Genomic DNA, 15,797 nt, shown 5'->3' on the forward strand with positions numbered 1-15,797 from the left:
CACACGGGGGTGTTTGGGGGCATTGGGGTCACACGGGGGATTTGGGGAGGGGGGCACACGGGGGGTGTTTGGGGGCACTGGGGTCACACGGGGGATTTTGGGGTCACTCTGGGGGATTTTGGGGTCACACGGGGGATTTGGGGAGGGGGGCACACGGGGGGTGTTTGGGGGCGCTGAGGTCACACTGGGGATTTGGGGAGGGGGTTACACTGGGGATTTGGGGAGGGGGGCACACTGCGGATTTGGGGGTGCAGGGTCACACTGTGGGATTTGGGGGCGCTCCCTCCACAGTTGGGGTCACAGCGGCATTGGGGACAGCGGGGAGGGCACGGGAGGTGGGGAGGGGGAGTGGGACCCCCCTGCACGGGGCACTCTGCAGGTGCCACACCTGTGCCAGTGGGGTCACACCTGTCCCTGTATCTGTCACACCTGTCCCCACGATGATCAGACCTGTCCCCACAGGTGTCACACCTGTCCCTGTATCTGTCACACCTGTCCCTACGATGATCACACCTGTCCCCACAGGTGCCACACCTGTCCCTGTATCTGTCACACCTGTCCCCACGATGATCAGACCTGTCCCCACAGGTGCCACACCTGTCCCTGTATCTGTCACACCTGTCCCCACGATGATCACACCTGTCCCCACGATGATCACACCTGTCCCTGTATCTGTCACACCTGTCCCCACGATGATCAGACCTGTCCCCACAGGTGTCACACCTGTCCCTGTATCTGTCACACGTGTCCCTACGATGATCACACCTGTCCCCACAGGTGCCACACCTGTCCCTGTATCTGTCACACCTGTCCCCACGATGATCACACCTGTCCCCACGATGATCACACCTGTCCCTGTATCTGTCACACCTGTCCCCACGATGATCACACCTGTCCCTGTATCTGTCACACCTGTCCCCACGATGATCAGACCTGTCCCCACAGGTGTCACACCTGTCCCTGTATCTGTCACACCTGTCCCTACGATGATCACACCTGTCCCCACAGGTGCCACACCTGTCCCTGTATCTGTCACACGTGTCCCTACGATGATCACACCTGTCCCCACAGGTGCCACACCTGTCCCTGTATCTGTCACACGTGTCCCTACGATGATCACACCTGTCCCCACAGGTGCCACACCTGTCCCCGCGGGGATCGGGCGCCCCCTGTCGGTTCCCCCGTGCCCACAGGGACAGCCGGTGTCACCTGCGGGGTCACGCACGAGTCCCCCAGAGGGGTCACTGTCCCACGTGGGATCACACCTGTCCCTGCAGGTGTCACACCTGTCCCACTGGTGATCACACACGTTCCTACAGGTGTCACACCTGTCCCAGACCACACGACTCCCCGCAGGTGTCACGTGTGTCCCCAGGTGCCAAACGTGCCCCTGCAGTGGTGACCACACCTGTCCCTGCAGGTGTCACACCTGTCCTAGTGCTGATCACAAACGTCCCTGTAGGTGTCACACCTGTCCCTGCAGGTGTCACACGTGTCCCTTGTAGGTGTGACACATGTCCCTGCAGGTGTCAATGCCCCGGTGGCACCTGGCCAGGTGAGGCCACCCAGGTGCCCGAGGCCATGGGACAGCTCCGCCCCTGCCCTGGGCGGGGCCAGGAGAGACCCTGGGACACCTGGGCTGCTGGCCCCGCCCCCTGGCCCCGCCCACGGGCACCCGGCCCTGCCGCCTTCATCACCATCGTCATCATCATCGTCACCTTCATCTTTATGGTCATCTTCATCGTCACCTTCATCATCACCTTCATCATTGTCACCTTCATCGCGAGCTCCACTGTCCCTTTGTCACCCCTCCTGCTCCACCTGTCCCACCTGGAGAGCTTGGGGACACCCAGGGCACACCTGGAGCCACCAGGGCACACGGCCACAGCTATGGGGTCACACCTGTCCCTGCAGGTGTCACACATGTCCCAGTGGTGATCACATACGTCCATACAGGTATCACACCTGTCCCCACAGGTGTCACACCTGTCCCTATAGGTGTCACACCTGTCACCGTGGTGACCACCTCTGTCGCCACAGGTGTCACGCCTGTCCCTATCGTGATCACACCTGTCCCCTACAGGCGTCATGCCTGTCCCTATGATGATCACTCATGTCCCTGTAGGTGTCCCACGTGTCCCCACAGGTGTGCCACGTGTCCCCGCAGGTGTCACACCTGTCCCTGTGGGGATCAGGTGCCCCCCATCGTTCCCATGTGCCCGCAGGGACAGCCGGTGTCACCTGTGGGGTTACACCTGTCCCCATGTGGGCCACACACCTGTCCCTAAAGCTGTCACACCTGTCCCCTGTGGGGTCACACATGTCACAGTAGTGATCACACCTGTCCCCATGGGATCACACCTGTCGCCTGCAAGATTGCAAATGTCCTCTGTGGCGATCAAAGGTGTCCCCTGTCAGTGTCACACGAGTCCCCTGTGGGACCACACCTGTGTCCTGCAGGTGTCACACGTGTCCCCTCCAGGTGTCACACGCCTGCCCATGGGGGTCACACCTGTCCCTGTGTGCTCACACCTGTGTCCTGCAGGTGTCACACATGTCCCCTCCAGGTGTCACACGTGTGCCCATGGGGGTCACACGAGTCCCTGTGTGCTCACACCTGTGTCCTGCAGGTGTCACACGTGTCCCCTCCAGGTGTCACACGTGTGCCCATGGGGGTCACACCTGTCCCTGTGTGCTCACACCTGTGTCCTGCAGGTGTCACACGTGTGCCCATGGGGGTCACACCTGTCCCTGTGTGCTCACACCTGTGTCCTGCAGGTGTCACACGTGTGCCCATGGGGGTCACACCTGTCCCTGTGTACTCACACCTGTGTCCTGCAGGTGTCACACGTGTCCCCTCCAGGTGTCACACATGTGCCCATGGGGGTCACACCTGTCCCTGTGTACTCACACCTGTGTCCTGCAGGTGTCACACATAACCTTATCACGTGTCCCTGTCACGTGTTCCCTCCAGGTGTCACACCTGTCATGTCACGTGTTCCCTCCAGGTGTCACACGTGTGTTGTGCAGATGTCACGTGTCCCTGTCACACCTGTCTCTGTCGCGTGTCCCGGTGGGGGCAGGGCGCCCCCGGCGGTTTCCCGCGCTCCCTGGCGCCCCCTGGCGGTTCCCGGTCCCAGCCCCGCCCCGCTCCTGGCGCCGTTTCCGGGTTCCGGTGCCGGGGCCGGGCGGAAGCGGCGGCAGAAACGGCGGAAGCGGCGGCGGAAGCGGCAGCGGCGGCCATGGCGGCGGCGGCGGCGGGTCCGTGTCCCGGCCCCGGCCCCGGGCCCGGCCCCGGCGCCGCCCGCACCAAGAAGAAGCAGAAGCGCTTCGTGCCGCAGCGGGTGAAGCTGCCGCGGGCCGCGGACCCGCTGCTGGCCGTGCTGGCCTGGGGGGTCACGCACCAGGTCAGCACCGGCACCCCCGGGACCCCCGTGTCCCTCCCCGGACCCCGCGGCTCTGCGCCCCGGCACCCCCGTGTGCCCTCCCCGCCTGTCCGGGACCCCGCGGCCCTTGGGATGCCCGGTCCCCGGTGCCGGTCCCAGTCCCCTCCCGGGATATCCGTGCCCGTCTCTCCGGGACCCCCGCCTGTGTTCCTGGCACCCCCGCAGCCCCCGCCTGTCCCTTCCCTGGGACCGTCATTTCCCCCGGAGCCCTCGGTGTCCCCTGCCCGGGATCCCCATTGCCCCCATCCCGTGTCCCCTTCCCTCAGCTCCATCCCCCGGGATCCCCATTGCCCCCATCCTATGTCCCCATCCCGTGTCCCCTTCCCTCAGCTCCATCCCCCGGGATCCCCATTGTTCCCCATCCCATGTCCCCATCCCGTGTCCCCTTCCCTCAGCTCCATCCCCCGGGATCCCCATTGCCCCCATCCCATGTCCCCATCCCGTGTCCCCATCCCCCGGCTCCATTTCCCCGGGATCCCCATTGCCCTGCACCCCTTGGCTCCATACCCCAGCATCCCCTCGTTCCCATTCCCCGGGATCCCCATTGCCCCCATCCCGACTCCCTGTGCCTTGGTTCCATCCCCCCGGGATCCTCACTGCCCTCCTTCCTGTGTCCCCATCCCTCAGCACCATCCCCCAGGATCTCCACTGCCCTCATCCCTCGGCTCCATCCCCTGGGACCCCCATTTTTCCCCATCCTGTGTCCCCATTCCATGTCTCCATCACCCTGGGATCCCCATTTCCCCGGGATCCCCATTGCCCTGCACCCCTCGACTCCATCCCCCCTGGATTTTCACTGTCCCCATCGCCCCGGGACTCCCATTGCCCCCATCCCTCAGCTCCATCCTCCGGGATCCCGTGTGCCCATCCCGTCTGGACCCCATTGCCATCCGTGTCCCCATCTCATCCCACCCTATTGCCCCCCATCCCGTGTCCCCATCTCTTGGCTGCGTCCCTTGGCTTCCATACCCCCAGTATCCCACGTCCCCATTCCGCCGGGATCCCCACTGTCCCCATCCCTCGGCTCCATCCCCTGGGATCCCCGTTGTTCCCTATCCTGTGTCCCCATTCCATGTCCCCAACCCATATCCCCATCCCGTGTCCCCATCCCGTGTCCCCTTCCCCCAGGATTCCCATTGCCCCCCATCCCGTGTCCCCGTCCCGTGTCCCCATCCCGTGTCCCCTTCCCCAGGATTCCCATTGCCCCCCATCCCGTGTCCCCATCCCGTGTCCCTTTCCCTTGGCTCCATCCCTTGTCTCCATCCCCTGGGATCCTCACTGTCCCCATCCCCACACCTGGGGGTCCCTGGGGATTCTCCCCGGCCCCATGGGGTCCCCGGGGGTGTTTCCCAGGGGGTCCCTGAAGGTGGTTCCCGGGGCTCTCCCTGGCCCCAGGGGGTTTCTGGGGGTGTTTCCCGGGGGTCCCACCTTGCCCCCCCCCACCCCCAGATCAACGAGCTGAGCCAGGTGCCGCTGCCCGTGATGCTGCTGCCCGACGATTTCAAAGCCAGCTCCAAAATCAAGGTCAACAATCACCTGTTCAACAGGTGAGCGGCACAGGGGGGCGCAGGGGGGGTGTCCTGCAGTGGGGAACACCCCAAAACTGACACGAGCCCCCCCAAACTCAGGGAGAACCTGCCCAGCCACTTCAAGTTCAAGGAGTACTGCCCGCAGGTGTTCCGCAACCTGCGCGAGCGCTTCGGCGTCGACGACCAGGACTACCAGGTGAGGGGGGATTTGGGGTGTCTGGTGTTTGTGGGGTGCCCAGGCAAAGGGAGGGATGATGGATTTGACTCCATGCTCTCAGAAGGCTAGTTTATTAATTTATGATACTATGTTATGTTAAAGAATAGAGAAAGGATACAGACAGAAAGCTAAAAAGATAATAACGAAAACTCATTGGTTTTTCCAGAGCCTCGACACAGCTGGCTGTGATTGGTTATTAAATTAAAACAATTCACATGAAACCAATCAAACATTCACCTGTTGCTAAACAATGTCCAAACCCCATTCCAAGCAATCATATTATCATTGTTTACATTTAGTTTCTGAGGCCTCTGAGCTTCTCAGGAGAAAATCCTAGCAAAAGGATTTTCATAAAATATGTCAGTGACACTGTACTAAAGTATACTAAAGAATACAGAGAGGATACTTACAGACATTTAAAAGATAATAATGAAAACTCGTGACTCTCTCCAGAGCTCTGACACAGCTTGGCTGTAATTGGCCAAAGGGTCAAAACAATTCACATCAGAATCCAATGAAACAATCACCTGTGATAAACAATCCCCAAACACATTCCACATGAGCAAAACACAGGAGAAGCAAATGAGATAATAATTGTTTTCCTTTTCTCTGAGGCCTCTCAGCTTCCCAGGAGAAAAATCCTGGGTAAGAAAATTCTTTCAGAGAATGTGAATGCTACAGGAAAGGCCCTTTTAAAAATAGAAATTGGAATTAAAAAATTCTTTGGGCTGCCTGGAGAATGGTTCCAGCCTGGGAAGTGTCACCTCAGCTGAGGGAAACAGGGAATCAGAGTGGGCATGGAGGGTTGGGAAGGTCCTGGAGGGGCTGGGTGGTGTCTGATGTTCGTGTGGCAGGGAGGAATGATGGATCTGACTCCATGTTCTCACAAGGCTAAGTTATTATTTTATGATCTATATTGTATAAAAGAATGCTATACTAACTATACTAAAGAATACAGAAAGGATACAGACAGAATGCTAGAAAGATAATAATGAAAACTCTTGACTCTTTCCAGAGCCCAGACACAGCTGGCTGTGATTGGTCATTAAGTAAAAACAATTCACATGAACCCAATCAAACAATCACCTGTTGCTAAACCATCTCCAGACCATATTCCACAGCTATCAGATAATTATTACATTTCTGAGGCCTCTCAGTTCTCAGGAGAAAAATCCTAGTGAAAGAATTTTCATAAAATATGTCAGTGACACTGTACTAAACTGTACTAAAGAATACAGAGAGGATACTTATAGAAGTTTAAAAAATAATAATGAAAACTCATTACTCTCGCCAGAGCCCTGACACAGCTGGCTGTGATTGGTTATTAAATTAAAACAATTCACATGAAACCAATCAAAGATGCACCTGTTGCTAAACCATCTCCAAACCCCATTCCAAGAAATCAGATAATTATTGTTTACATTTCATTTCTGAGGCCTCTCAGCTTCTCAGGAGAAAAATCCTAGTGAAAGAATTTTCATAAAATATGTCAGTGACACTGTACTAAACTATAGTAAAGAATAGAGAAAGGATGCAGACACGAGTTTAAAAGATAATAATGAAAATTCCTGACTCTCTCCAGAGCCCTGAGACAGCTGGCTGTGATTGGTCATTAAATTAAAACAATTCAGATGAAACCCATGAAAAATTCACCTGCTGGTAAACCATCTCCAAACACATTCCAGAGCAGCAAAACACAGGAGAATCAATCAGAGAATTATTGTTTCCATTTTTCTCTGAGGTTTCCCAGGAGAAGAAATCCTGGCAAAGGGGAATTATTCAGAAAATATGAAAATCTATTCAGAATAATTCAGAATATATTCAGAATATTTTTTTCAGAAAATGTTCTGAAAGATATTTCAGGAAATATGACACAGGGGCCTGAGGGTTTCTGGCATTCATCCCCCTCAGGCAGGCAGAATTCCATCAGGGTCCCCATGTCCACCCTGGGGACAGTTGTGGGGCAAACGAGGGGAGCTCCAGACTGTCACATGTGTCACATGGGGGGTCCCCGGGCTGTCCCCGGGCTCCTGGCCACCTGTCCCCTGGCTGTGCCACCTGTCCCATGGCAGTGTGCCCCCAGATTTCCCTGGCATGGAGCCCCCTGTGGGCGCGGCTGTGTCACCTGTGTCCCCCTGGATGGCTGTGTCACTTGTGTGGCTGTGTCACTGGTGTCCCACGGGTGGCTGTGTCAGCTGTGCCTCTGACTGTGTCACTGGTGTCCCCCTGAGTGGCTGTGTCACCAGTGTCCCCTGGCCATGTCCCCAGGTGTCCCAGGTGCAGAGCCCCCTGCGGGGGTGGCTGTGTCACCAGTGTGGCTGTGTCACCGTTGTCCCCATGCCGTGTCCCCAGATGTCCCTGGCACGGAGCCTCCCACGAGGGCGGCTGTGTCACCTCTGTCCCCCAGGGTGGCTGTGTCCCCTCTTTCCCTAGCTGTGTCACCTGTGTCCCCAGGTGTCCCTGGCGCAGAACCACCAGGGGAGGCAGCTGTGTCACCTGTCCCCTGGGGGTGTCACCTGTGTGGCTGTGTCACCAATGACCCCAGCTGTGTCCTCTGTGTCCCCATGCCGTGTCCCCAGGTGTCCCTGCGGGCGTGGCTGTGTCACCTGTGTCCCCAGCTGTGTCACCTGTGTTCTCAGTGTGGCTGTATCATCTGTGTCCCCCCGGGGTGGCTGTGTCACCTGTGTGGCCGTGTCCCCTGTGTCCCCAGCCGTGTCCCTGTGTCCCCAGGTGTCCCTGGCACGCAGCCCCCCGCGCTGGGTGGGCAGTGGGCACCGCCTGCTGCTCTCGGCCGACCGGACGCTGGTGCTGAAGGAGCTGTCGAGCGAGGACGTGGCCGACGTGCACGGGCTGCTGGCACACTACCACCAGGTGTGGGCACGGGGGGCACAGGGGGCACGGGCTGCTGGCACACTACCACCAGGTGTGGGCATGGGGGGCACAGGGTGGGCACAGGCTGCTGGCACACTGCCACCAGGTGTGGGCACGGGGGGCACGGGCTGCTGGCACACTACCACAGGTGTGGGCACGGGGGGCACAGGGGGGCACGGGCTGCTGGCACACTACCACCAGGTGTGGGCACGGGGGGCACAGGGGGCATGGGCTGCTGGCACACTACCACCAGGTGTGGGCACGGGGGGCACAGGGGGCATGGGCTGCTGGCACACTACCACCAGCTACAGGCACAAGGGGTACGGGGTATCACCTGCGTGCCCAGGGTTGTCACCAGTGTCCCCCCGGGGCAGCTGTGTCACCTAGAGGTGCCTGTGTCACCAGTGTCCCCAGGTGGCTGTTACTGGTGTCCCTGGGGGTGTCACCTGTGTGGCTGTGTCACCTGTGTCCCCTCGGGGGCTGGCTCTGTCACCTCTGTCCCCAGCTGTGCCACCAGTGTCCCCAGGGTGGTTGTGTCACTGGTGTCCCCCAGGCAGCTGTGTCCCCTGTGTGGCTGTGTGACCTGTGTCCCTGGCTGTGTCCCCATGTACCTGCTGTGTCCCTGGCTGTGTCCCCATGTACCTGCTGTGTCCCTGGCTGTGTCCCCATGTCCCTGACTCTGTCTCCATGTCCCTGGCTGTGTCCCCATGTCCCTGACTCTGTCCCCATGTCCCTGGCTGTGTCCCCATGTCCCTGCTGTGTCCCCATGTCCCTGGCTGTGTCCCCATGTCCCCATGTCCCCGTGTCCCCGCAGTACGTGGTGCAGTGCCACGGGCAGACGCTGCTGTGTCCCTGGCTGTGTCCCCATGTCCCTGGCTGTGTCCCCATGTCCCTGACTCTGTCCCCATGTCCCCGTGTCCCCGCAGTACGTGGTGCAGTGCCACGGGCAGACGCTGCTGTGTCCCTGGCTGTGTCCCCATGTCCCTGGCTGTGTCCCCATGTCCCTGACTCTGTCCCCATGTCCCCGTGTCCCCGCAGTACGTGATGCAGTGCCACGGGCAGACGCTGCTGTGTCCCTGGCTGTGTCCCCATGTCCCTGCTGTGTCCCCATGTCCCTGACTGTGTCCCTGGCTGTGTCCCCATGTCCCTGGCTGTGTCCCCATGTCCCTGACTGTGTCCCTGGCTGTGTCCCCATGTCCCTGACTCTGTCCCCATGTCCCTGGCTGTGTCCCCATGTCCCCGTGTCCCCGTGTCCCCGCAGTACGTGGTGCAGTGCCACGGGCAGACGCTGCTGCCGCGGTTCCTGGGCATGTACCGGGTCAGCGTGGACAGCGAGGACACGTACCTGCTGGTCATGAGGAACCTCTTCAGCCACCGCCTGCCCGTGCACAGGAAGTACGACCTCAAGGTACTGGGGTGTCCCCGAGCCCCCCGAGTGCTGCTGTGGGGCTGCCTCCCCCTGCAGGAGCGCTGGGGGGTGGGACGGTGGGGACAGACGGACACGAGAGATCTCTGCAGCCAGATCTGGAATTTGGGGTTCAGGGAGCTGCTGGGAGCTGCCAGGCACAGCTGGAGCGGGACTGAGAGGAGAGAGGGGTAAAGGGAGAGAAGGCAAGAGCGTGGTAAAGAGATGAGAGAGTGGGGAAGAGTTCCTCTTACGATAAATCTTCTTCTGGTCGTGGAATTTGGGGTTTATTGCAAAGGGCCAAGTGCAGGGCCCTGCTGGGAGCTGCCAGGCACAGCTGGAGCAGGACTGAGAGGGGGAGAGAGGATGAGAGAGAGGATGAGAGGGTAAGAGAGAGAGTAAAATAGAGGATAAGAGAGCGAGGTTCCCATTACAATACAATAAATCTTCTTCTGGTTGTGGAATTTGGGGTTTATTGCAAAGGGCCAAGTGCAGGGCCCTGCTGGGAGCTGCCAGGCACAGCTCAGAGCCGGCCCAGGAGGAGAGAAAGGTAAAGAGAGAGAAGGCAAGAGCGTGCTAAAGAGATGAGAGAGTGAGGAAGAGTAAAGAGGATAAAAAGAGAGAGTAAAAGAGGGTGAGGTTCCTGTTACAATAAATCTTCTGGTCGTGGAATTTGGGGTTTATTGCAAAGGGCCAAGTGCAGGGCCCTGCTGGGAGCTGCCAGGCACAGCTGGAGCAGGACTGAGAGAAGAGAGGGGAGAGAGGATGAGAGGGTGAGAGAGTAAAAGCATAAGAGAGTAAAAGGGGTAAGAGGGATAAGAGTGTAAAAGCATAAGAGAGCAAAGTTCCCATTACAATACAATAAATCTTCTTCTGTGTTGAATATTCTAATTCTCACTAACCAATCTACAAATTGGTTATATCTATATCTAACAATATACAAATCCTACAGCATTTCCATACAGCCTGTAAGAATCATTACATCACCACACTGTGCTACATTTTAAACTTTAAAAACTCCTCTTTGGGCCCCTTCTGCTAAGCCTAGAAACTACTCTTTGGAAACCCTAAAAACTCCTCTTTGGAGTAGTTTTAAACCCTAAAATCTCCTCTTTGGGCCCCTTCTGCCAAGCTGTAGGGTCTGCTCTGACCCTTGGACTGTCTGCAAGCAGAGGGTGTTGTTCCATCAAAAGGGGATCACCTTCAGCCAGCCACACCATTGTTTTCCTGTTGTTCAGTAACTGAGGGATCTCAAAGCTTGCTTTCATTTCAATCTCACTTATAGTTTCCATATTCTCAAAATCTTTTGCCAGACAATCATATTTACGAGGCTTTCCTGTTTCATCTCCCCCAACACCCCCAAACCCCCTCCTGTCACCTCTGCTCCCTGCAGGGCTCCCTGGTGGACCGAGAGGCCAGTGACAAGGAGAAGGTACTGCAGGGGGGGAGGGGGGATGCTGTGAACCCCATAAATTTGGGGGGGGGGGGGGGGGTCTCCAGGCCTTGTTTTCCCTCCTCCCCAATAATGGCAGCTCATTGCCTGCCCCCCTCCCCAGGGGCCCAGCCTGGGGTGTCCTCTCCATCCCTGGGGTGTCCCCTCCATCCCTGGGGTGTCCCCTCCAGCTCAGGGGTGTCCGGGGGGGTTCCCCCCATCCCTCCCCAGGGCAAGGAGCTGCCCACCCTGAAGGACGTGGATTTCCTCAACAAGAACGAGAAGGTGTTCGTGGAGGAGGAGCAGCAGCGCGAGTTCATGGACAAGCTCAAGCGGGATGTGGAGGTGGGGACGGGGGGGCTGCACCCCCAGAGGGGATTGAGGGGGGCTCCCTCCCCACCCCAAGTGACCCTTTGGCCTCCCAGTGCCCAGGCTCTGGGGGTTTGGGGGGCTCTCCCTGTGGCCATGGGGGTGTCCCCCACCTCTAATGGGTCAGCCCTGAGAGTCCAGGGGGTTTTTGGGGACCACGTGCAGCATTTGATGGCTCTGGGGGTCACAGTGCCCGGGCTCGGGGGGTTTGGGGGCTCTCCCTGCAGCCATGGGGGTATCTCTCACCCCTAATGACCCCTTGGTTGTTCCTCCAGCCCTGAAAATCGGGGGCTTTTTGGCAGGTGGGCGTCCCTTTCTCAGCATTCAGGCTCTGAGGGTTTGGGGGGTTCTCCCTGTGACCATGGCAGTGTCCCCCACCCCTAATGCCCCCAGCCCTGAGAATTGGGGGGGTTTTGGGTTGTGGGGGTCTCTTTCTCAGGGCCCGGGCTCTGAGGGTTTGGGGGCTCTCTCCCAGCACCGTGGGGGTCTCCCCCCACCCCTAATGACCCCTTGGTTGTCCCCCCAGCCCTGAGAGTCCGGGGGGGTTTTTGGGGACCATGTCCAGTATCTGATGGCTCCAGGGGTGACAGTGCCCAGGCTCTGGGGCTTTGGGGGGCACTCCCAGCAGCCATGGGGGTGTCCCCCACCCCTAATGACCCCTTGGTTGTCCCCCCAGCCCTGAGAGTCCAAGGGGTGTTTGAGGACCATGTCCAGTATTTGATTCCTGTGGGGGTCACAGTGCCCAGGCTCTGGGGGTTTTGGGGTGAGGGTCCCCTGTGTTCAGGCTCTGGGGTTTTGGGGTGAGGGTCCCCCATGCCCAGGCTCTGAGGGTTTGGGGGTCTCTCCCCATGGCTATGGGAGTGTCCCCCACCCCTAATGACCCCTTGGTTGTCCCCTCAGCCCTGAGAATTGGGGGATTTTGGGCTGTGGGGGTCACAGTGCCCAGGCTCTGGGGTTTTGGGGTGAGGGTCCCCTGTGTTCGGGCTCTGGGGTTTTGGGGTGAGGGTCCCCTGTGTTCGGGCTCTGGGGGTTTTGGGGTGAGGTTCCCGTGTGTTCAGGCTCTGGGGGTTTTGGGGTGAGGGTCCCCTGTGTTCAGGCTCTGGGGATTTTGGGGTGAGGGTCCCCTGTGTTCGGGCTCTGGGGGTTTTGGGGTGAGGGTCCCGTGTGTTCAGGCTCTGGGGGTTTTGGGGTGAGGGTCCCCTGTGTTCGGGCTCTGGGGGTTTTGGGGTGAGGTTCCCGTGTGTTCAGGCTCTGGGGGTTTTGGGGTGAGGGTCCCCTGTGTTCAGGCTCTGGGGGTTTTGGGGTGCCCCCCCCGGGGTTTTGTGTGCCCCCCCCCCCAATTCCTGCCGTGTCCCCCCAGTTCCTGGTGCAGCAGAAGCTGATGGACTACAGCCTGCTGCTGGGCATCCACGAGGTGGAGCGGGGCGAGCAGGAGGAGGAGGAGGAGCTGGAGGAAGAGGAGCTCGGCGGGGGGGGCGATGAGGGGGGGCTGGGGGGCCCCTATGGCACCTCCCCAGAGGGGCTGGGGGGGCTCCTCAACTCCTACCGGCCCCTGGGCCCCGGGGAGTTCGATCCCGGTGTGGACGTGTACGCGCTGCGCGGGGCCGAGGGTGAGCCGGGGCATTTTGGGGGGAATTTGGGGGGTCCTGGGGGGGTTTGGGGGCGCAGGCAGCGCTGACCCCCCCCCGCTGTGCCCCCCAGGAGCCCCCCGGCGTGAGGTTTATTTCATGGGGCTCATCGATGTCCTCACCCAGTACGACGCCCGCAAGAAGGCGGCGCACGCGGCCAAGACCGTCAAACACGGGGTGAGGGAACGGGGGACCCCAAAAATGGGGGGCACCCTGAACTGGGGGGCACCTCAAACACGGGGTGAGGGAATGGGGGACCCCAAAAATGGGGGGCACCTCAAACACGGGGTGAGGGAACGGGGGACCCCAAAAATGGGGGGCACCTCAAACACGGGGGGCACCTCAGACATGGGGTGAGGGAATGGGAGCACCCCGAAACTGGGGGGGCACCTAAAACAGGGGGTGAGGAAACAGGGGAGCCCCAGAATGGGGGGCACCACAAACATGGGGTGAAGGGGGCACCCCGAAATGGGGGGGGCACGGACTGGGGGGGGCACCCCAAACTGGGGGGTGGCATTTCCCAGCTGGGGCTGGCAGGGTTGGCTCCCCCGTGGTGTTTTTGGGGGGCTGAAGTTGGGGACAGAGAGGGGTTGGGGGGACCCGGGCCAAACCTTCCAAGGAGGATTTGGGGGGGGGGGGGGGGGTTAAAGCCCCTGGCAGGGTCTGGGGGGGCTGGAGGGGTGGGGGTGTGGGGGGGTTGGGACTGGGGGGGCTCAGGTGAAGCTGGGGGGGTGCCCAGGTTGGGGTTGGGTCCTGTGGGGGAGTCTGGGGGAGGGGTGGGCCCTCAGGGGGGGGGTCCCAGGAGTGCTCTGGGGGGTGCCAGGAGGGGCTGGGGGTCGTTCCCAGGGGGGCTCTGGGGGATGTCAGGAATAGCAGGGGGATCATTCCCAGGGGTGTCAGAGGGGCTGGGGGTCGTTCCCAGGGATGCCAGGGGGTGCTGGGGGTCCCAGGAGTGCTCTGGGGGGTGTCAGGGGGTGCTGGGGGTCGTTCCCAGGCGTGGGTTACCAGGGGGGTGTCAGGAATGGCAAGGGGATCATTCCCAGGGGCTGTCAGGGGGGCTGGGGGTCGTTCCCAGGGTCAGGCTCTGTTCCTGGGGGGCTCTGAGCCGCTGCCCCCCCAGGCCGGAGCCGAGATCTCCACGGTGCACCCCGAGCAATACGCCAAGCGCTTCCTCGACTTCATCACCAACATCTTCGCCTGAGGGACCAAACCCCCCCCAAGGGGTGCTGCCCCCACCCAACACCCCCACAGCACCCCCGCAGTGGGGTTCCACTGCTCAAGTGCCTTAACTTTATCCAAAGGGGTCTGGGGGGGCTCGGCCCCAGAACTGGGGGGGTCTGGGGTGTCCCCCCACCCTGCACAAGGGGCTCTGGGACCCTTCTGCCCCCTCCCCAAGCTGGGAGGGGTCAAACACTACTTGCCCCGGGGGGGGGGGGGGAAAGGGACCCCCACTCATGACTGGGGGTGCAGCCCCCACCCCCGTTCCAAATGGGGCTGAGGGCCACTCCCTGCCCCCCTCCGTGTGGGACCTGGGGGGGCTGCAGCTCCCTCCCCTTTACTGCAATTCCCGGGGGGGCAGGGGAGGACCCCGGCCCGGTGAGACCCCCGGGGGGGCGGGGCCTGCTGGGCTGACCCCCCCCCGTCCCCCATTTGTGGGGGCCTTTGTGCCCCCCACCCCATTTATGGGGCTCCTTCCCTTGCTCTGTTCTGAGAAATAAATTATTGAACCGGCCCTGCGTGTGTCCCGTTCCCTGAGCCCCTCGGCCCCTCCTGCGCCCCTCAGACCCCCCGGGTACCCCCAAATTCCCGGGGACCCCCGAATTCCCGACTCCGTGGCCCCGCCCCCGCCGCTACGGCCCCGCCCCCAGGCGCGTTGCCATGGCGACGCCCTCCTCGCCGGCCCCGCGCGCCGTTGCCATGGCCCCGCCCCTCCCCCGTTGCCATGGCGGCCCCGCCCCGCGCGGTCACGTGAGGCGGCCGCGCGCAGGGCGCCCCCCGCCGCCGGACGCGCCCGCGATGCTGCGCCCGCCCGGGCCCGGTGCGTGCGGGACCCCCGGAACCCCCCCGGGACCGCCCCGGGACCGCCCGGGCATCCCCCGCCCTGCCCCCGGCATCCCGCCCTGCCCCCGGCACCCCGCCCTGCCCCCGGCACCCCGCCCCGGGCCTGCTGATGCCCGCACCGCAGCGACCCCCCGGGCCCCTCCCCGGGCCTGTCCGCTCCTATCGGGCTTCACCGGGAACCCCGGCCCCCTCCCCGGGCCTCACCGAGACCCCCCGGGCCTGTCCGCTCCCCTCGGGTCTCACCGGCACCCCTCGGGCCTGTCCGTTCCTACCGGGCCTCACCGAGACCTCCCGGCCCCCTCCCCGGGCCTCACCGAGACCCCCCCAGGCTCCTCCTCGGGCCCGTCCGCTCCCCTCGGGCCTTAGCGGGACCCCCCGGGCCCCTCCCCGGGCCTGTCCGCTCTCCCCGGGCCTTATCGGCACCCCCCGGGCCTTATCGGGACTCACGGGCCCCCCCTCGCGTCTCACCGGGACCCCCGGGCCCCTCCCGGGCCTGGTCTGTCCCCGCCCCGAGCTTCAGCGGGACCCCCGGGCCTGTCCCGTCACCGGCGGCTCCGTTCGTCCGCCCGGGCCTCACCGGGCCCCCCCGGGCCTGTCCGGATCCCCCCCATTCCGGGCCCCATCCCCCACCCTGCCCCCCCTGCATGGAGCCCCTCGGGGATGGGGGGGATGGGGACACCGGGGGACACCGGGGGGGATGGGGACACCGGGGGACACCGGGGGGGATGGGGACACCGGGGGACACCGGCGCGGTCACCCCCCCTCCCCGCGGGCCATGGCCGGGCAAACACCCCTGGGCCGCTCCGGGGGGGCCGGATGGGTCTGGGGGACCCCCAGAA

At 61.8% G+C, this 15,797-nt stretch overlaps 2 protein-coding genes across 2 annotated transcripts; both read left to right on the forward strand.

Annotated features, from left to right (window-relative positions):
- The first annotated feature begins 3,219 nt into the window (after positions 1–3,219).
- PIP4K2C (phosphatidylinositol-5-phosphate 4-kinase type 2 gamma) lies at positions 3,220–14,622 on the forward strand. Its single transcript, XM_058822105.1, has 10 exons — positions 3,220–3,407; positions 4,896–4,993; positions 5,075–5,171; positions 7,923–8,063; positions 9,325–9,471; positions 10,862–10,900; positions 11,132–11,245; positions 12,630–12,879; positions 12,971–13,074; positions 14,018–14,622. Exons 1-10 carry the CDS (start codon positions 3,243–3,245, stop codon positions 14,096–14,098), a joined length of 1,236 nt encoding a protein of 411 aa, XP_058678088.1. The 5' UTR covers positions 3,220–3,242; the 3' UTR covers positions 14,099–14,622.
- On the forward strand, positions 14,352–15,324 carry LOC131569713 (proline-rich protein 2-like). Its single transcript, XM_058821973.1, has 2 exons — positions 14,352–14,493; positions 14,681–15,324. Exons 1-2 carry the CDS (start codon positions 14,352–14,354, stop codon positions 15,322–15,324), a joined length of 786 nt encoding a protein of 261 aa, XP_058677956.1.
- Positions 15,325–15,797: the final 473 nt, after the last annotated feature.

Source organism: Ammospiza caudacuta, chromosome 31 (assembly GCF_027887145.1).
Source record: "Ammospiza caudacuta isolate bAmmCau1 chromosome 31, bAmmCau1.pri, whole genome shotgun sequence".
Taxonomy (NCBI): Eukaryota; Metazoa; Chordata; class Aves; order Passeriformes; family Passerellidae; genus Ammospiza; species Ammospiza caudacuta.

What these genes read in the sequence shown, in the direction of transcription:
- LOC131569713 (XM_058821973.1), top strand. Translation starts at nt 14,352, where the DNA reads ATGACTGGGGGTGCAGCCCCCACCCCCGTTCCAAATGGGGCTGAGGGC. An exon ending in CAGGGGAGGACCCCGGCCCG is followed by an intron (nt 14,494 to 14,680) that starts GTGAGACCCCCG and finishes TGCGCCCCTCAG; the next exon opens with ACCCCCCGGGTACCCCCAAA.
- PIP4K2C (XM_058822105.1), top strand. Translation starts at nt 3,243, where the DNA reads ATGGCGGCGGCGGCGGCGGGTCCGTGTCCCGGCCCCGGCCCCGGGCCC. An exon ending in AGGCCAGTGACAAGGAGAAG is followed by an intron (nt 10,901 to 11,131) that starts GTACTGCAGGGG and finishes ATCCCTCCCCAG; the next exon opens with GGCAAGGAGCTGCCCACCCT. An exon ending in CGCGCTGCGCGGGGCCGAGG is followed by an intron (nt 12,880 to 12,970) that starts GTGAGCCGGGGC and finishes TGTGCCCCCCAG; the next exon opens with GAGCCCCCCGGCGTGAGGTT.